Raw genomic sequence first — 22339 nt, forward strand, 5'->3', positions numbered from 1 at the left:
GGGAAATTATTGGCGTCCTTTTATCCAGGGGCTTTTATGAGCGCGGCGCCACGAAGAGACGCCAGTTTTCGGGAGGGAGAATTACTCGTATACAGAATCTGGTTCCATGGAGCGCGTTGCTATTACCATGATGTAGGGGCGCCGCAAACCACGTACTGTACTGTACAAGTCGCTCTATTAATACTCGGTCGCTCGCTGATTATGATATGGATAGAGTATACACAATATGCATGTGCACACTGTACACTCGAATGGACTTGGGTTTAATCTACACTAGCTTCGGATTTGACAGCACTTTGAAAGTACCCTTGCACCCCCTTGCATGCTGCGATCGAGGTTTCGTGTAAACCTATCTAGTCGTACACCGGCTGCACATTGACATTGAACGCTCTGCCAATTTCTATACCATTATTTACTGAGCTAGCTGAGTCATCGTAGTCTGGCCAGTCTTTTATTGACTGACCATCTGTATTTCTGTACTATTACTATTACTTAGTGTATTATAAGTATGCCTACTACACGGCGAATAGTCATCATGAAAGCACTTAAATCTCCCGTCTCGTGAAAGACTCGTACGCGTTGGCCATTGAATTGTTACGCGTCCAGCTAATAAACCACATAGCAGGAATTTGGAGTGGTCTTCATGATCGATGAGGTAAAATTTACGGGGAAAGTGATCGGATGGACTGAGCTTAATTGATGTCGATTGTCAGACCAACTTACACCGTCGACAGAAAGCAGTGAATTAATCAAGGTAAGAATACATAAATTGTTCTTGAGTTGGTCAAACGAATCTCAAGTACATCATACTTGAGTGCATGTCACTTAGACATAAATAGTACATAGCATCATACTACATGTGCGGGAGCATGCATATAAAGCTATATGTCTAAATATTTGAATACATGTAGTATATGTATGTAGACTACGTCTACACTTGATGGGTCAATAATTTCTTACTGTATTGTTTTTCATAAGTTAGAAAGCAAAATTGTTGCAAATTATATGTTTTAATTGCAGATTAGGCCCTATCAAATAAATGATAAAGATAATTGATCACAGCATATCACGTCCATTAAAACAATACACGAACGTCTAGGTTGTTGAAATATTGATATTGATAACGTTTACAAATTTACAGTAAGTCTGTGCCGGCCATTGAGATTTAACTTATAGACCTTGTAGGATTTCTATTTTATCTAAAAATCTATTCAAATTGCTATAATTGTAGGGGGCCACCCCGTTCTTCATATATGAGTGTTTGGGGTCACCCCCTTCTTCATATAGTGCTCGTCTGATATTTTTTACATAATGGTAATTAAAATAATGATAATAATAAATGCCGAGATGTACACGCTTGATGTGTCTATAAAGCCATGGATATATGAAAATGGGGGTTCTCGTGCAAATAAACACAGTCCCCATTTAATATGGAACGCCTAATCAATCAAAATTAATTCATTCGAGTTTCATCTATTCCTTGTACTAGTGTATCACTCTGACCGATATACATTACAAGTGGAAAATATCAAAGCTGCATGTCTATTGAGAATTTTACAGGTCTACATTCTTAAAACAAATCAGTCAAATTGACTAGACAATTAAGTAGTCAGCTGGGTGCAACTGATATGCTATATAGCCACATTTCTGACATATATTCTAGTTAGAAATAACTCTGTTCTAGAAAAATACGACTAGAAAATAGTCAAATGTGAATATGACAGTTGCACCAAGCTGACCCTATTAACTAGTCATTTTTGACTGATTTGTTTTTATAGTGTACATGTCCCCCATTAATATATTCCAAATAATCCAAACCAGGACGACGGATATAGCTGCGTAGACATCAACGCGGGATATAGCGGCATAAACACCGCAGTTAGCACCGCCAATAATTATTAAAACAAATGTTAGATTTAATAAAAATCTGTCACCGTAAAAATCATTAAAATTGTAAGCCTATAACTCTATATCTCCCAGCTCTTCAAAATAATGTGGATTTAAAAAAAAAGAGTTTTTGTTAGTATTCATATATATTTTTTTTTATTAATGATAACACTTATTTGCAATTGTTTTCTTTGAATCCTGATTTCCATATACATGTAGGTCTATTGCACCAATATACTAATAGTTATTATAAATGTTACCCAGGAAATATAACAATTTTATAGCTTTTCCAGTATAAAGATAAGGAAGAAAAGCAATACGATCGTTAGATTTAATGTGCAAAATTGCAACATAACGCCTACAATAATGTAATTCAAAGGACATCTTGAAAGGAAGCAATTAGACTCATCTTACGTGAAACTGAAATGGGACTATACCGAAAGCGGAAATAGGCAGAAAATAAAATGATTGGCAGGGGCCGACTCTTGCCCCCTTTTGGCGGAGCATTTTATCAGAAAAGGTAATTATACGCCGTTGGTCAAAGTAACCAATCTGTTGTTGAAATATAATTATGACCAACCGATAAACGGTTCATATTATCAGCCAAAAATCTAGTGTAATCTAACGTGTCTAATTTCTAACCAACAAATTGGTTGATATTGATCATTTTGTGGTCGGGCACAACTATCATAATCGCCAACAAATCCATTACCTCACCAGTTCCTAAATGCAATAACCACAGAGCCGCCATTATAATTTGACAAGGACATAAGGAGACAAAGAACGAGGAAGATGATCATCATAATATGATAATTATTATGTTGAGATCAGGCAAGTATGGCGACCGACTGCTGTGCTCTAAATAGACATGAAGGTGACTTTGAGCTTTGAGGTATGCACAGTACAGTAGGCTTCCCTCGATCGATCGTGACAAATGACTCAGTCACCTATCTGTGGGAATGTCAGATAAAAATCCCGTACCTCAAATGATTTTGACGTTCTGGTTAGATGTGATTTCTTTCTTTATCGGGGCCGATTCAAAGCACTGCATTTGTGGGGAGGGAACTTTTCACGACCAAGAGACAAAAAAAAGGGGGTAAAAGAAACAAAAAGGAAAGGGAAAAGGGTGAGATATCATATGATTTTCTGATTATTATGTCAAAATCTATCACAAAATTAGATTTATAAAAATTGTGCTCGCTCACAGCTCCCAGATTTGCCGAAAGCATGATGGTGGCTCTACTTATTCTGATCTCCTCTCTCGCCTTACAGAAAACAAATTTGCAAACGATATCGATTCATTCAGAACAATATTGAATTTGAATTTTGAATTTATTACCAAACTTCATTCATTTGGCATGAACATTTTGTTTTAAAATGATAACATAAACAAGAATATTTATAACTGCATGTCGCATAAATCAGTAATACATCAATACATTTTCCATAGATTTCCAATTATAATACAGATATATATCTATATACAAAGAGAAATGGCGAATTGAAATTTAACATAGAGAAGGTATAGCATAACATAATACATAAATTATCTATTTATCGAATACAGATATTGTTTTCAGCTTGTTTTCGACGTAAGTATATACTTTAGCGAGCTAGCTAATTTGCTCTCCCATATCCCACCTTGAAAAAACTCAGTAGTTTCTGGTACTAAATTAGAAGTATATAAAAGAATTGAAACTGAAACAACTCAAACAAAAAACAACCTACAAAAGTAAATATGTATATCGTGAGTGGTCGTTCAAAAAATAATATTCAGACATCTTGATCGTTGCCAAATATTGATATCTTATTATTGTCTCATAACTTCCTACATGAAAAAAATATGTATAGTTGTTAAAAACGATGAACATAACAATGCTAAACACAAATACAGTCGTTTTTCATGTTGGTGGGTTATAAAAACATTTAAACATAATTATGCGATGATCTAAAGTTCAAAGTTCAGATTTATTTTTATTTCTTTTCTCTTAACATGCACAATTGTAGAATATACAAAACTTTGAAATTGATAACATAAAAAAAAACATAGAAAACAAATGAATAGAAAAAAAATGAAGGCATGTAAATGAACAGAATATAAGAACATCATAATAATGAATGAGGAAGATGAGGAGACTATAAGAAAACATATCTTAAAAAAAAAAGCCCCCTCAACGATGTCTTACAAAGTTAATACATACGAAAATAATAGTATGGCGATTCGTAAATACGATAGGTGAAACAAAAAAAAACAAAGGAAAAAAAAGTGTCCATATAAATAATAAAAGATCTAAATGAAAATTTTATAATATTTATGTCTGGCGAAAATGAGTGTATTTTGTTGAGTGCAGTCTGTCGATTAAACAGGAACTCCAAATACTTAATTCACATTCATTATGTTATGTGTAGTCTTGAACTCAGGGGCGGATCCAGGATTTTCCAAAGGGGGGGGGGCACATTTTCCCGACAAAAATTTGACAAGAAAAAAAAGGTTTTCAATCTAAAATTATGATATTTCGTCCACGAAAATTTTTGACAAGCAAGAAAAAAAAGTCTTCACTTTCAAAGGGGGGGGGGGCACATTTTTATTTTAACGACATTTTTACATTACAAATTTTAATTGTACCTCTGAAAGGGGGGGGGGCAAGATCCGGCTGTGCCCCCCACCCCCTTCCCCTGGATCCGCCAGTGCTTGAACTGATCATTTATCCATCTTTCTGTAAATATTTCTCTTCATGCAGGCAAAATGGTTCTAATAATGATGACGTCATGCGTAGTGGTCGGATTAATCATTATGCACCTGCGCAGCATCCGGGTCCCAAATGGACTGTCAGAACCTGGGAAATATCGTCTACTGATGGCATCGCTGGTCATACCCAAATTTTTTGTAAGATCTCAACCTCGTATTTTCCTTTTGCGAAGAGTTGCAGTATATTCCAGTCAAATTGCAGTAAATTCATATCCCTCAGCTACATAATTTGAAATCAATCTGAGTTTGATTAAAACGTATCGCAACCCTGTCGGTGACGCGACATCTGCTCCTGCGACATTTGCACCGTTCTTATAATATCTCAGAGGGCATAGTCTCCAGAGAGTCGTGTGTTCGAATCTCACCACGGTCTGGCTTCCTTTGGCAAGGCGTTAATCCACACTTTGCCACTCTCGACCCAGGTGCCAAATGGGTACCCGGTAGGATGTGAAAGTCATTGTAGCTTGTCCAGTACTGTGAGCGCCTCACCGGCGACTGACTGGAATACTCCCCAGGGAGTGGAGGATGTGCACACATTGTGTGCGGGAATGACTGATTGAGTCCGATGACCGGGGTAGTCTGTAAAGCGCTTAGACGCCTCTTCCGATGTATTAAGCGCAATATAAAAGCGGATTATTATTATTATTAGTTTAGAGTTAGAATTGTAATACAGTTTATGGTTCAGAATATTGTAAAAGATTAGGGTTTATATAGTTTTGGAGGTTATATTTTATGTTTGGCTTAAAGTTCAGATTTTCCATCGGAGCAATTGTCGCCGGAACAAATGTCATGGAACCACTCTTTCTCTGTACAAACGGACCTTCAATAGTATTCCTATGTTTCTTGGATATTACTAGTTCTAGCTCAAGGCATTGATAATTGACTAGCTAGCCCTACTATCTGCAAGTATTAAAATACAAATCTAATGCTACAGGCCTGTAGTCACATCTTATACGACTGACGGGCTTTATACAGCGTGCTATTTTCTTTCTGTGCTGGATTTGTTATTCAAAGTACTCTTTTTCTACTTGCAGGAAAATCTATATGTACTCTATCACCAAGGCAACATCTTTGCCCGTATCAGAGCCAGGCGATTCATCATCGAAAACATCGAGCCTAAACCACTGGAGAATGTCAAGGGATCCAACATCAGGTCAAGGGTCACGTACTTTGATGGGGTCAAAGTTCGTGTGTATGAACCCATCAGGAGGAAGGAAGGTCTGCAGCCGGGTGTTATTTTCATTCACGGCGGAGGCATGGTAACGGGGTCACCTGGTTAGTATGTGTACTTGTTTAAGTTAAAGAAAAAATATTTGGGATAAGGACTGTCTTAAATTGTTTTTATTTTTCCCTACCATCTCTAAAGACTAGTTGTTTTACCATTAAGTTTGTAAACCTTGATAATTTCAGTTAAAAACACGTGTAAAGCGCCCCAAAACTTTAAGAAAGGCGATTCAAAATATAGAAGCATGAGACCCTATCAAAGTAGTTGTATGGTTTAACACATCCTCTGCCTAGCAACCAAAATGTGAAATAGAGGTCCATCCCACCGCTGCCACCGTAAATGTGACCGCCCATCTGAAACCTAACAAGTCGACCAAGGTGATTTTGTTTGTATGTTGTTCCGAAAACACAAATAGTAATAGGGTTTAGAACGATATAAAACTTGTGTAAAAAATATTGACCGATCTAGAGTTCTAGGCCCATTCCATGAGAAGACTTTTATGGGATGTTCAGGGTACAAGCAAATACGGGGTTTGAAAATTCTAGGTTCAAATCACTCGAGCAAGAAATACGTATCTTTTAAGATCTATTAAAAATGATTTCAGGAGTCAATGAAATTGGTCTCAAAGAAACCGATTTTCTTGTGTTTGGTGGGATTTCACGACTTCATATTTTGACATTGGTAGAAATTCTTTTTTTTTCACATTTGCAAATTTTTATTGATTTTGAAGTCGAAATGAATATTTAGGATTATTACAGATGAACTATTATATTTTAAGCTCAGTGGCTATTTTATTTATTATTCTTTAGCTCACATGGGTCTGGTTTGAATAAGCTTTGAATCGGCACAATTGACTGTGTAAAGAGTTAAACATTCACTCTGCATCCTACTTTATAAATAAATCTAGTTGTATGACATGTACCCGTACCAGTACAATCGAAACGCTGTAGTGCTAAAATTGAGCAGAATTTTCTCGAAATTATATTAATTGAGAAAAAACAAGCTCATGAGATAAAGGTTGAGATCTTATGTAGGCTAAATGGTATACTTATACTGCACTGCAAAAACATCGTTGTTGATTTAACACCAGCCCGGCCATAGATGTCCACACCAGAGAAGTATTGAAACAACACCAATTTGGAACCAAACCGATGCTGTTTTAATACTAATTGGTTTTGTATAAGGGTGATTCCATACGTGTCGTACGGGGCATTTAGAGAACATTTGACAGTTTTTTGACAAGAAAAACAAAAAATATTCCAGTAACTAAAGGTGATCATCAAGTACTACGAGAGTGTTAGAAAAACCAAGACTTAACATGACTTGAATTCACATCCTGTATAATACAGATTTAAAATAGTAATGTGTCGTATGGACGCAGAAAAAGTGGCTTTTTTAGAAACCTCAAGTTTGTACTCTAAAGTCTGTGAGTTGGATAGATAATTTTCATAGAAACAGAACTCAAATTGATATTCAATTACCCAAGAACAAACACATCTATGAAAGAAAGCAAAATAAACATTCATGAATAAATAAAGCAAATTAAAATTTTCGAGAACATTGTGGCGTACGGGACACTCAAAATGTGTCGTACGGGACATCTCTAAATTGAAGCCAAACTTTCTTACTTTATGTCTCTTTGACTTCTTCAATCACTTTATTTGGCTGATGATAATGATAATCCTATCAAACTAAAGACATTCATTATGTTAGAAACCGCTATTGGCTGAATATTTCTGTCAATATATCATAAACAAAATAATGTGTCTTACGGGACACTTGTGTGTCGTACGGGAAACTTGTGTGTTGTACAGGCACTTGCGTGTTGTACTGGGCAGCCTGAATAAAACAATGAACTTTTTATCAATCGGAATGGGAGCATTGCCCCTAAATTCTTCCTTTTTAATGAAAATTCTTTTAATAAGTAGTCATTCAGGACAATATAATTAAGTAACCTCAATATATACAATCGGGAACAATATGTTATCATGTTTTTTTCATGATGGGAAATGTACAAGGGTTCACAGCATGTTTACGAGCTGAAAAACTTGAAGTTTTGTGTGAAGTTATATTTTAGTGAATTAATTGATGATTTCCAATACACTATTTAAACAATGAATGAATGAAACTGTTTGTGTAAATTATGTGGCTAAAATGTTATAATTTTCACCTAAAATGTATATATACATGATATATGTCACAACTGTCACTTGTAATTCCACAAAATATTTTTTTCTAAAGAAATGCGGTTCTACTTTTTCAAACCTTTCTGCATTTCATGAAACCATATGGTTTGTCTTATTTTCCAGATTTTTTTTTGAACAACATGGTTTTTCTTATTTTCCAGATTTTTTTTACAACTTGAAAAAAGTAATGAGTTTCAATACTGTATATAAAAAATTAGTGATCATCAAGGGAAGTCCAAATAGATGATTGATATGCAATTTTTATTTTACATCTCATAATAATTCCACATTAGCATGCAAGAGGAAGTAATCTTCCAGGCTAGGGTGAATCAATTATAAAGGTTTTCTTTTCATGCTCAATGACAAAGAAATTAACCTGCTCTGACCAGTAAAAATCATCAGTTTAGCTGACGGGATTCACAAAAGAATACGCCTAAATGAAATCAATTAAAATGGATAGAAACACCTATGTCATGTTCTATGGAGATAAAAAAGTACTTTTTCAGTTCACTTTATGTCAAATCAATTACTTGAATTAAAATAGGCCTACTATCTATAGTTTCTGAATTCAAATCCTGCAATTAAATGCATTATATAGTGTGTGTTGTACGGGACATGTCCCGTATGACACACACTGTGTCGTACGGGACAATTTTTAATGGACAATTATTGAAAAATGAAGGGCAGTAATTAGATCCTTATGGGGTAAATCGATCACCCATGGGTCAAAGAAAGAGAAACTGATATTGTGAAATTGCATCATCAAAAATAAAATTGTAGGATAAACTTTTGCATTTTCATGTGTCGTACGGGACATTGCCAAAAATAGGTTCGGAAAAATCAGGGCTGCCCCTATTATGGATCATGAAAATGTTGTAGATATGATTTGGAACCATCAATGATACATTATTCCATTGACCTGCAATATTTTCAATCTTCTCGTGGTTTGCCAATAATTGTTTCAGGCAGTATTTGTACTTGACTATTTAATTAGCAAAATTATTGAAAATTTCATTGTCCCCTAAAAAAAAAACTATATCTGACTTCACCTTTGGTTAAAACTCATAATTTTAATAAAATTTAGGTATCATAGTAAAATATTACACTACTTATGACTTATTGAAAGCATGTTGAAATTTATGATATTTTTGAAGTTCTAGTGTGGAATCGCCCATAAACACCTATCTGGACCAAACCCAAACCGGTTTTGTTTAACACTTCTCTGGTGTGGACATATATAGATTGAATTCTGGGCTGATGGTAAATCAACACCGGAGTTTTTGCAGTGTGACTCGTTCTAAATACTTTGAGAGACACTTATTGTTCATTAACGAAGAAATCAAGTTCAGTTTACCGATTATCAAACTCCAATAATGTAATATTAGTGTATGCTACCAGCCAGACAACCGTATGCATACTTACTCGCAAGATAACAATGATAATCATTCACCCTCTTGTAATCTTACAAGGGCATTCATTCTTGTTGACTCGGCTATCATTATCAATCTTCTGTGTCAACTCCGTTTTGCTTATTCCCCTAATTAAATGATAATCATTGAATAAAGAGTGCCACCAAAGTTTTGTTTTACCTCGGGGGGGGGGGGGGATTCGACCCGAATTTCATTCCCGGGAACGTAATAGATGTACTTGTTAATTTCAGTCCCCTTCCCTCATGAAAAAATACATAGATGATAAATAACTATTGATCTTGATGTGCATGAAAAGAAAACAACAAAAATATGTACAAATGACGGTGTTTAATGTATTTTGATATTTATATTTCCAGATTCCTATGACGGTCTGACGCGAACAATGGCAGAACGACTCGACATGTTCCTTGTTTCAATCGAGTAAGTATTGTTCTATTTCATCAGATTAATAAATTGCAAAATGTATCTACGCTGACATTATTGGACAAGTTATTTAACTTGATAGCCATTCATAACAACAAGCTAATTTCACGTTTCCTTTTTTTAGAAACGATCATGTTCCAAATACTCCAATAATCGCATCAGTTCAAAAATTTGTTGGCGAATTCACTGAGAAGGTGCTTCATGTACGTCATAATTTTCATTTGTAAGAGGTGTAAATAAAAGTTAATGCTTCTCAGTATTCTCAAATATCCTGTACCAAGTGCTATGATCGGTAAACGACACCCACAGACTTGTTCTCTCTGTCTCCTTGTTTATCATTAGCTATCGGCTGGCCCCTGAGCATCCTTTCCCCACCGGTTACTATGACAATCTGCGTGCCACCACGTGGTTCCTCAAGAACGCTCACACATTCGGCGTTGACGTGCAACGGATAGCCATTTCCGGTGACAGCGCGGGTGGGAACTTCGCTGCCGGAGTCTCCCAAGCGATCCACGATGACGCCACCCTTCCCAACATCAAGCTTCAAATTCTTGTCTACCCTGGGCTCCAGCAGCTTGACTTTTACTCACACTCCTACCAGAAGTACGAGGCGGAGTTCGGTGATCATGGCGCGTTGACGCGGGGGAGAGTTAGCGACTTCGTTGCGCTGTATCTCCACGGGAAGATCGACTCGACAATGGTGCACCGATCAGTGCTCCTGAACGATCACGTCTCGCAGGATCTCCTGGACACCTCGCCCGTCTTCAAGTACGTCGATCGGGATCTGATCCCGAAGGGGATGCGCGTTTCCGAGAAGCACACCAAACAGTGGGAGGAGATGGAGCGCCGAGCCGGGTCGGACGAAGTGTGGAACCACGTTCAGGAGTTCTATCTCGATCCGCGCTTCGCGCCGATTGTCAGAGATGACCTGAAAGGCTTACCTCAGGCAATGATAGTCACGTGCGGGTTCGATTGTCTCAGAGACGATGGGGTGCATTACGCGAGGAGGCTGAGTGATGCTGGGGTGAAAGTACACCACAAGGACTACGAGTCGGCTTTTCATGGTGTGATATGGGCAACCAAAAATGTGCAATTCGAAGTCGGGAAAGAAATGCTTAGTGACGTCATTGATTTTATCTCAAAACACGTATGAAATACGAATGAATTAATTTGTAGTCGAATTACTGAAGATCACAATCTTGTTACTCATATACAGAACTACTCACCGTGATGCCATTTGAGTGGTGACTGAAGGTGGAATTGTTGAATCAGAAAGTACCACTTCCCTCCTAGAATTCATTAACGCGTCGTATAACACTTTGGGACTGTTTCCTCCAAATGTTTGATTATCGGGAGTTTTCGCTTTTACTCCGGGGGAAACTATTTGAAAATGCAATTCAAATCAAAATGGAGAGCTGAGAGGCTTTTGTCGAAAGTTGGTGGACTGGGGCAGCATGTCATCAGAAGATTTGCCTTGGAAGAACAATTGCAAATAAGTCGTTGTCCAGAGTCAAGAGATTCTGATGCTGTCCCGGTCCACCAACTTTCGACAAAAGCCTCTCAGCTCATCATTGTGATTTGGCTTGTGTTTTCAAAGGAATAAGCCAGTTCACGGCTAGCTCATGATCAACTTTTCTCAATTGACCTTTGTGATTTTTCATTAGGATAAGCACTATCATTTTCAAATGTAGATGTTGCGTAAGCTTTACCGGTAGAGTATTCAAATTCTAAGAACGAAAGGCATTGTATAGACCAGGTGACTAGAATAGTACATCAGGGATAAAGTTTGGAAATCTGTTTTATTGTCTGCCTTTGGCACATTTGACTATTGTTTAGGCTACTGTCAAATACCAGTGATTATGAAGGCTCTATTTACTACTCTTCAGCTTGGATGTGATAAAATGAATATTTTGAAAGGAAAACATGACTAATCATCAAATCACAAATGCCTATGTCAGTGAATTTGAAAGCCACCTTCATGGTTTATCTCAAATTACCTTTTTCTGCTCGTGCGCAGTTTTACAACCGTGAACAGGCTTATGTTTCCTCCTAGGAAATGCGACAAGTTCAGAATCCCATATCATGTGTTGCATAACTATGTGATGGCATATTATGTACAATGTGTCAAAAATAATTGTCAAAATGATATTGACAAGGAATTTATTGGCTTTAATCCTTTATTCAACTCATTGGGGGCAGTATATCATCAGATTTGCCTTGGAAGAACAATTGCAAATATGTCGTTGTCCAGAATCAAGAGATTCTGATGCTGTCCCGGTCCACCAACTTTCGACAAAAGCCTCTCAGCTCATCATTGTGATTTGACTTGTGTTTTCAAAGGAATAAGCCAGTTCACGGTTAGCTCATGATCGACTTTTCTCAATTGACCAGTTGTGATTTTTCATTAGGATAAGCACTATCATTTTCAAATGTAGATGTTGCGTAAGCTTTACCGGTAGAGTATTCAAATTCTAAGAACGAAAGGCATTGTATAGACCAGGTGACTAGAATAGTACATCAGGGATAAAGTTTGGAAATCTGTTTTATTGTCTGCCTTTGGCACATTTGACTATTGTTTAGGCTACTGTCAAATACCAGTGATTATGAAGGCTCTATTTACTACTCTTCAGCTTGGATGTGATAAAATGAATATTTTGAAAGGAAAACATGACTAATCATCAAATCACAAATGCCTATGTCAGTGAATTTGAAAGCCACCTTCATGGTTTATCTCAAATTACCTTTTTCTGCTCGTGCGCAGTTTTACAACCGTGAACAGGCTTATGTTTCCTCCTAGGAAATGCGACAAGTTCAGAATCCCATATCATGTGTTGCATAACTATGTGATGGCATATTATGTACAATGTGTCAAAAATAATTGTCAAAATGATATTGACAAGGAATTTATTGGCTTTAATCCTTTATTCAACTCATTGGGGGCAGTATATCATCAGATTTGCCTTGGAAGAACAATTGCAAATATGTCGTTGTCCAGAATCAAGAGATTCTGATGCTGTCCCGGTCCACCAACTTTCGACAAAAGCCTCTCAGCTCATCATTGTGATTTGACTTGTGTTTTCAAAGGAATAAGCCAGTTCACGGTTAGCTCATGATCGACTTTTCTCAATTGACCAGTTGTGATTTTTCATTAGGATAAGCACTATCATTTTCAAATGTAGATGTTGCGTAAGCTTTACCGGTAGAGTATTCAAATTCTAAGAACGAAAGGCATTGTATAGACCAGGTGACTAGAATAGTACATCAGGGATAAAGTTTGGAAATCTGTTTTATTGTCTGCCTTTGGCACATTTGACTATTGTTTAGGCTACTGTCAAATACCAGTGATTATGAAGGCTCTATTTACTACTCTTCAGCTTGGATGTGATAAAATGAATATTTTGAAAGGAAAACATGACTAATCATCAAATCACAAATGCCTATGTCAGTGAATTTGAAAGCCACCTTCATGGTTTATCTCAAATTACCTTTTTCTGCTCGTGCGCAGTTTTACAACCGTGAACAGGCTTATGTTTCCTCCTAGGAAATGCGACAAGTTCAGAATCCCAGATCATGTGTTGCATAACTATGTGATGGCATATTATGTACAATGTGTCAAAAATAATTGTCAAAATGATATTGACAAGGAATTTATTGGCTTTAATCCTTTATTCAACTCATTGGGGGCAGTATATCATCAGATTTGCCTTGGAAGAACAATTGCAAATATGTCGTTGTCCAGAATCAAGAGATTCTGATGCTGTCCCGGTCCACCAACTTTCGACAAAAGCCTCTCAGCTCATCATTGTGATTTGACTTGTGTTTTCAAAGGAATAAGCCAGTTCACGGTTAGCTCATGATCGACTTTTCTCAATTGACCAGTTGTGATTTTTCATTTGGATAAGCACTATCATTTTCAAATGTAGATGTTGCGTAAGCTTTACCGGTAGAGTATTCAAATTCTAAGAACAAAAGGCATTGTTTAGACCAGGTGACTAGAGTAGTACATCAGGGATAAAGTTTGGAAATTTGTTTTATTGTCTGCCTTTGGCACATATGACTATTGTTTAGGCTACTGTCAAATACCAGTGATTATGAAGGTTCTATTTACTACTCTTCAGCTTGGATGTGATAAATTGAATATTTTGAAAGGAATACATGAATAATCATCGAATCACAAATGCCTATGTCAGTGAATTTGAAAGCCACCTTCATGGTTTATCTCAAATTACCTTTTTCTGCTCGTGCGCAGTTTTACAACCGTGAACAGGCTTATGTTTCCTCCTAGGAAATGCGACAAGTTCAGAATCCCAGATCATGTGTTGCATAACTATGTGATGGCATATTATGTACAATGTGTCAAAAATAATTGTCAAAATGATATTGACAAGGAATTTCATTGGCCTTAATCCTTTATTCGACTCATTGGGGGCAGCATATCATCAGATTTGCCTTGGAAGAACAATTGCAAATATGTCGTTGTCCAGAGTCAAGAGATTCCGATGCTGTCCCGGTCCACCAACTTTCGACAAAAGCCTCACAGCTCATCATCGTGATTTGACTTGTATTTTCAAAGGAATTGGTGCGAAAAGTTTTGAATCCCGGATGCTAAGCCAGTAAGCGTCAGCGCAAGGTTCTACGAGACAACATCCAAGGTATCACGAACTTACCTAACATAACTAAATTTATGTGATGGCATAATAATGTACATGTACAACTGGTCACAAATAATTATCAAAAATTGACAAGGAACTTCATTGGCTATAATCCTTTATTCAACTCGATAGTAAATAATAGTAAAGTACACTGGTACAAGTTGTAGTTTTGCCCAATAAGGTTAAATTTAATATAACTTAACTTGCTTAGCAATTCTCGCTCCACACCGCATTTTAGGAGTTCACCCCCACGGAGTGGATATCGTGTATGCCTATGCATTGTTTGTATACTGAATGAATGTGCAAATCGTACCATGAATTATGTAAGGGAATACAAAAAGTATTTGCTCTTCTAGCCTAAATGAATGGATTTTTTAAGTGGGCCAAATTTGTGTCACAATGGCTTAAAAGTATTACAATCCTTATGTATGTTATTTATAATTTATTGTGTTTTATGTTTAAGTTTAACACTATATCCTATTGTTAAAACTGTTTATATAATAAAAAAATATATATTAACATTATAAAGCGAGGTGATACTATTTTATGCAATATCAAGCATTTGAACAGAAATAATCGCCGAGGCTTCTGAAATGTTTCTAAAATATACTTATGAAATAACAGTACTCCAGCAATTCAATATCACTATATCTGTTTTGTGATGAGGACGTGATAATTACACGTTGATCTTTTTTCCTTTTGTGTGTTTTTTACATGTGTCTTTCCAATCAAATAAAACAGGTACGAACTCAATGAACTTTATTTTCAACTCGTCAGAAATGTCTCATTTAGGACTGGGTGTCTGGAAAACGAAGACCAAAGACCCGTAGCGCACTCGTATGAACATTCAACACGCCATGTGGTATCCAGTCTTCGGACTTTGTTTTCCAAACTGGCTATTGTGTGTCTGGCAAACGAAGACCGTGGACCGATGATCAGTCATCTCAAAGTTCTCACGTGATCACAGATGCGATCTCTGTTCTTCGTTTTCCAGGCATCCAACAACCAGTTTGGAAAACGAAGGCCGAAGACTGGTTAGCGAACGGCGTGTTCATACGAGAGCGCTACGTGTCTGGGTATTAGGCTAAGGTCACCCCCCCCCCCCCAATAAGCCTGCTCGGCGAACGGTTGGGGAATTTCTAGTCAATTTCGCCTGGCCGTCCCGGCACCACTGGTTTTTGGGGCATCGCTCGGTCGCCGCTAAATATTTAGCGCGGAGTTAAAATTCTGGCGATGACTGCTCACTTTTTTCTCGCCGCTCGGTGCCTGGGTGGTCGCCGTCCGGGCGCCGACCTAATCGAGTGGTCACCGTCGAACGATTTAGGTCGAAAATTGAACTCGTTTGATCAAAGGCTGTCGAGCGTTCACCGGTCGCGGCGAATTCACGACCGGCCGGGCGATTACTTAGATATAGGCCGGTGAGAAACCGCCCGGAATCGGTGGGTCGTCAGCACTGATCTGAGATCAGTGGTCGTCAGCCGGTCACTGCTCGGACGAAAAACAGAAAAGTTCCGGATTCGACCCAAATTTGGTATTGTGTAATAGGTAATCGACATGGCACTGCTCGGCCACCGATAGGGTTTTTTACAGCCCGTTCGACAAAAATCGTTGGGCGAGGTTTGACTGAAGCCTATGGTCTTCGTTTTCCAGAAACCCTTTAAGACTTGCTATTGAATTTTTGATTTTCTATTTAATCGTATTGCGTTTTTAATTCATTCAAACAGTATTGAATTTATGTTTTTGATTTCGAATTTAATGTCGAAATGGAATAGATTGTTCTATTCTAAAAGACTATTCTATTATTTTCTGTTCTATTCTATATTCTAGTCTGTTCTATCCTATTCTATTCTAATCTTATCTATATTTTGTATGTTCTGTTCTGATAAATGCAGCAATAGAACACTTATGTATTGTGTAAAATTTCTGTAAATGATATCTGAGACTTTGTTTCTCATTGATTAATACCTACATGTAATCATACTTTGAATACATTAGAATAGTTTAGAATTATGATCAATAACAATGACTGATATATCCCTTTCATTTCCGAGCCTTTCAAGATGAATGTACACGTGTTTTTGGAATAGTGTGTGATATCAATGTTACTTTTAAAATAGGTGTGTGAATTTCAATCAAAATTATTGTAGCACTTGTTTGATTTTCGTGCATTATTATTATTAGTGGTGGGCTATAAGGAATTAAAAAAGAGCGATGTTTCAAATTCCTTAGCTTACTGGCTTATTTGATGTAGTGTCATCACCTTATCCTCAGGGTGAACTTCCTCCTTTAACTTTTCAGGAAAAATGAGAAAAACACATGGTCAGAAAAATATTAGTGGCGCATGTTTGTTATTTGTTATTATTAATATTTTTTATTGATTTATTATTATTATATATTTTTTTTTGGGGGGGGTGGCGTAAGTTTCTCGTCTTGCTATTGACATTTTTTTTCTTCAGTCACATTTTCCCCGATCGGCCGCTCGAAGTTGAATTTTGTTTGTTTCTTTGAAGGGGTAGTCCTAATAGTCACTTCAAGCTTTATTCTTATAAATCAATATAAATATATAATAATCTCATAATCCTTATTAAAATAGCGCGAAGCGCGAGTTATTATTTTTTATTTATTTCATGTAATTTGTACTAAAATTTAAACATTTTTGGCAATGTTTGTGATCCTAAACAAACTGTGTATCTAACTAAATAATTACTGCGAGCGCGAAGCGCGAGCAGAAAATTTTAATTTTCGTTTTGATGTGATAAAAAAATGATCTGTTAACGGCTGCTTGCAATTAGCCATGAAGACGGTACATATTTCTACAAGCAACTAATGCGAGCGCGAAGCGCGAGCTGAAAATTGTAACATTTCTACCTAAAGAATGGAAATTATTTTTGTAATCGTGAAAAGGATAAGTATATAACTAAACAATCGATGCGAAGCGCGAGCGGAAAAAGTTAAGATTTACACCTCAAAACTATTCATGTTTTTTAAATCATGAAAAGGAACAGTAATTGGAAATCTTCCTACATTAATACGAGCGCAAAGCGCGAGCAGAAAATATTTGATATTGTTATCTGAAACTGGATGATTTAAATAGAGATCAAGCTGCGTATCTGAATAAACATGCGCGCGCGTGTTTCAGATTTCGATCTAGAGTTTGGGCATTCTAAATATCTTTTTTATCATGAAAATCGATAAAGCGAGCGCGAAGCGCGCGCTTAAAATATCTGATATTCTGATCTGAAAAAAGGTCAATTTAAGCTGTTTTCAAGCTTTTTGTAGGAAAATTGTGAGGTGGATATGGATCACAGTTAAAAAGAGCTGATAAGTTTCATTATTATTACTTTGAATTTTGACTTAGGATTGGGACATTCTAAGAAAATTATGTCACCATATGAAAATGATGACTATCTTCCTATTTCTATTCCGAAGCGCGAGATAAAACTTGTCTATATTACATTATGAAAAAGGGACAATTTGATTATTAGATTAATATCATTTATTAATCTAATAAGCCTAATGAGAGTGCGAAATATGTTAATATTATGGCCTGAAAACTGAAAATTTAAAGCACTTTTGTAATTATGAATAAGATGCATGGGTTAATATATTTACAACAATTAATGCGAGCGCAATTCGTGAGCCGAAATTTTTGATAAACTGCCATGAAATGGGGATTTTAAGTAGTTTGTTGTAGAATTAGTATCGAGATATACAAAACTCATCAATCAAAATGCGAGCGTGCAGCGCTAGTTGATACGTTTTGACAATCTGACCTGAATAGGGATATTTCGAGAAATTTATGTGATACAGGAAAATAGTACCTGACAGAAAATGCTAATATTCAGACCCTAAAACATAAATTTTTACAGAGCACTTTTTAAAAAACAATTTGTAAATCAAAGTTCGATTTCCAAGCTGAAATATATTTTTTGTATATTGACTTAAAAATTTGATATTTTAAGCTCCATATAGTCTATGCAAATCACTTACAAGGCAATGCGAGCGCGAGCGAAAATAGTGACATGACATTTTTTTAAATTATTTTTTCCAAGTCTTCCCCTCATCTTATTTTGTGCACTCGTCATCCTCCTTTTTTCTCCTCTTTTCCCTTTTTTTTCTTTCTTCCCCAATTTTTTTGGCTCCGCCAATAGGGCGGGGGGGGGGGGGGGGGACCCTCGCCCCCTGGATCCGCCTATGGGTTAAGGGAATCTGCCTGTCGTTAATCATCCCTACAGGGAAGGTCGATCATCCACTCTACACCTCGAGCAGATCGTGGTCTTATCAGAATAGTCTCCAAGACCTCGTTCTTTCTTCCAAGAATTGTTGCTATTGGAGTTGAGTTCCCGCTTAGACCAAGCTGAAAGACGCCATCTGTATTTAATTCAATCCAGTAGGAATCAAATCCTGATGGACCACAATGAACGTTGAGATGGCCAGACTCAGCGGTACGCAGTCGATCATTTTGATCCCGATTGGCTAACGTAGCAACGTAATATCCTCGTACAATCTGACGACAAAAGCCTGTATAACGCAGAAAAGAAAGAAATAATCGTTAGAGTTAGACATTTCATTGTTGAAAAATATTTATTCATTTTCCACAGTTCAATAAAAGTTACATGAATGAAAAAAATACAATAAAAATATAATTAAATATAAATAGAACTGCTTACAAATTAAAACAATGGATAAACGAATATGGTACCTGTACAAAATATATTAGGTGGAGGGCCAAACAAAGCCCCGGGGCCTAATAAGTACAATGACTTGTCCCCAACAAATAAATATAACTTTCAAATGATTATAAACAAACTAACAGACAAACCACTACCGGACTCGACACACGCGAGATGCTCTCAGACTAAACCACTAATCGCGTGTCTGTCATGAAGCTCAATGTCTGTAACGGTTTTCAACATCTGGGGCTCGATAGTTCCAACAGTTATGGTAGCTTTGCCATTATGGCAATTAAGTGCTCAGTGAATTTTACTTTACTTATCTAGATGTAAATATTTTCAGCCCGGAGTACCATTTCCAGGCATATTTCCATCAGAGGCAGCGCCATGACAAGAGGGAAAGACGGCCCTTTACGTAACGACAAGGCATGACAGTGACATGGCCCAGACCTCCAATTGATATTTTGTTCTTTCTTCTTCCCTACAATTTTTCCTCTTTTTTTCTTCCTCTTCTTTTTTTCCTTCCTCACAACCATTTTTACTTCTTGAACAAAATCACAGGATCGAGGCATTTTTTCCCGTCAGTACTTTTGCATTCGACACGAAAGGGCTGTTTTGGAGGCGTTGAAACAGACTACTAACCTGGAAGTTATCGGCATGTTTCGAACCTCCGCCAATGAACTCGACTGCAGGATTGATTGCCTTTCCGCATGAGCCACACCGATCGAGATGGACGGTTGGGTTCGAAATTGCGCCTATCTTAACGTTTCATGTCGCCATGAATATTCATGATGCCTAGTCCATGGACTAAATAAACCCGACATTATATCGTCATTCCCGTAGATTTAGGTCCCATGGGCCTAATTACAACAGGGAGGCAAAAGATATTCGTTCGACCCAACCCATTCGATTTTTTTTCTTCAATTTTATATTGCTGATTGACAAAAGTGTATGAATATATGATTGAAAATCTAACACTGATTCTAGGAATGGTAACTACTGAACTTCCTTTGCCCAAATTTGGAAGATATATCAATGAATTTGGAACTATTTTTGACTGGCGGAAGAATTAGGGCTAATATGTCCTAATAGTTAAAGAAAAATATACACCATGGATAACAAGTGATATACGAGATGTTATGATACAACGAGATAAAAAAATTAAAGAAATTTATGAAATCAAAATCAGAATAACACTGGGTCATGTATAAACAAAGTAGAAATACAGTTAATATTATGGTCAAATCTAATAAAAAGAAATATTTTCCTAAGAAAATTTTTGATTGTAAAAATAACAGCAGCGAATTATGGAAATGTATTAAAGAATTATTACCTTCAAAACATAAATCTTCCTTGAATAAGATTGTTTTTGATGGAAATGAATATGATGATCCACTGAATATTGCCAACCATTTTAATGATTATTTTGTGTCAGTTACCAAAGACTTGATTGAAGATTTTAATGATGTCAATGATATTAATTCTTCACCACATCAAACTGATCATCCAAACTCATCCCAAGAAATTTTTTCTTTTTAACTTACCGATAGTAGATTCCGATCAAGTCACAAAGGCTATTAAAACTTTAAATACAAAATCGTCTTGTGGCCTTGATGGAATAAGTTGTAAAATAATTAAATTATGTGGTCACGTTTTGATTCCTTCTTTAGTATCTTTGGTAAACAATTCTTTTTCATCCTGCTCTTTTCCAAAGGAATGGAAGGAAGCTAAAAATTGTCCCCTTCATAAAAAGGGTAGTACTGAAGAAATTAGTAATTATAGGCCGATTTCAGTGTTAAGTATTGTTTCCAAGATTGTAGAAAAGACTGTTAATACAGAACTAGATTCGTTTCTGAATGTTTCTGGATTATTATGTGAAAGCCAATTCGGGTTTAGAAAAAACCATTCAACCGAAACTGCATTAGTATATATGGTTAATGATTGGTATACAAGTATTAATAATGGGAAAATGGTCGGTGCAATTTTCATTGATTTGAAAAAGGCCTTCGATTTGGTAGATTTGGATTTGCTGTTATTAAACAGCACTCTTCAGGCCTCTGTGAGGTGTGCAACGTATTTGAGACTATTGAACATTATGTTTTATTTTGTTCAAAATATGTATTAGGAGAGACGCATTAATTATTTGTCCCTTATTTCACGAAGTGACGGATGAGCGCGCAACTTTCAAAAAGTTAGTTTTGAGTAAATCGCTTTCAAAGGTTTAGACCTCAATCTCAACATCTTTCACGCATGCAGGGTGGATAAATTTCATATCCTCGTATAGGGCATATTCTGGACAATGTTCAAGTCCAATCATTTTGCATTTTCCTTTAAGATTTAAGAAGATAATGAGCTGTAAGCAGAACCATATTTTCGTGAAAAAAATATATTACGGAACGCGCTTGGATTTATTTTCACGAAGTGACAGATAGTGATCCGCGCGCATAACCGTCACTTCGTGAAAACCCTAAATTCAGGGACGCGCTTCAATTTTGTTTTTACGAAGTGACGGGAAGAAGCTTCGCCTTAGTCCCACGTATAGCCTTGTGGATGCAATTCGATAAATAGGGTCTAGATATACACAATTTCTTTATTTGCTATTGTAAGAAAAAAAATCAATCTCAAATGTCAGATCAATTAGGCCTACATTTATATGTTATACTTCTTTAAATAAAAAAAAAATCACTTCGAATACGTTGATTCCATTTTTCAAGTAATAACAGGAAGACCAATAGACACACGGGTTATACTTAGGCCCATTTCATTTCAATATTATCTTCATTTTTGAGAGATGAACTCTGATATACGAAAAATTCCTAACAGAATATGAATAAAATGACTACAAGAGATACAGCACATTTCGTTTTTGTAATTCTATGTTTGAAAAAGGAGGACTATTAAGCACTGAGTCCGTTGGAATAGAAATACAACATTACAAACATTGACAAACCTCCCTACCCTCCCCCTAAAAATGAAATCCCAATTAAGTTTCTCTTAAATGTTGTTTATAATGTAAAAGGTATTCTCTGTTAAGGCCGAGTTATCTATTCAACATTATTCTTTGAGACTTAATCACCACGAAAATGGTACTAAACTAAATGTGGAACTAACTTG

At 36.5% G+C, this 22339-nt stretch overlaps 1 protein-coding gene across 1 annotated transcript; it reads left to right on the forward strand.

The window, feature by feature from the left end:
• Positions 1 to 241: 241 nt before the first annotated feature.
• LOC129279367 (arylacetamide deacetylase-like) lies at positions 242 to 15314 on the forward strand. Its single transcript, XM_054915460.2, has 5 exons — positions 242 to 754; positions 4629 to 4774; positions 5671 to 5911; positions 9834 to 9897; positions 10243 to 15314. Exons 2-5 carry the CDS (start codon positions 4634 to 4636, stop codon positions 11051 to 11053), a joined length of 1257 nt encoding a protein of 418 aa, XP_054771435.2. The 5' UTR covers positions 242 to 754; positions 4629 to 4633; the 3' UTR covers positions 11054 to 15314.
• Positions 15315 to 22339: the final 7025 nt, after the last annotated feature.

The sequence above is a fragment of the Lytechinus pictus genome, chromosome 16, assembly GCF_037042905.1.
Source record: "Lytechinus pictus isolate F3 Inbred chromosome 16, Lp3.0, whole genome shotgun sequence".
In the NCBI taxonomy this organism is placed as follows: domain Eukaryota; kingdom Metazoa; phylum Echinodermata; class Echinoidea; order Temnopleuroida; family Toxopneustidae; genus Lytechinus; species Lytechinus pictus.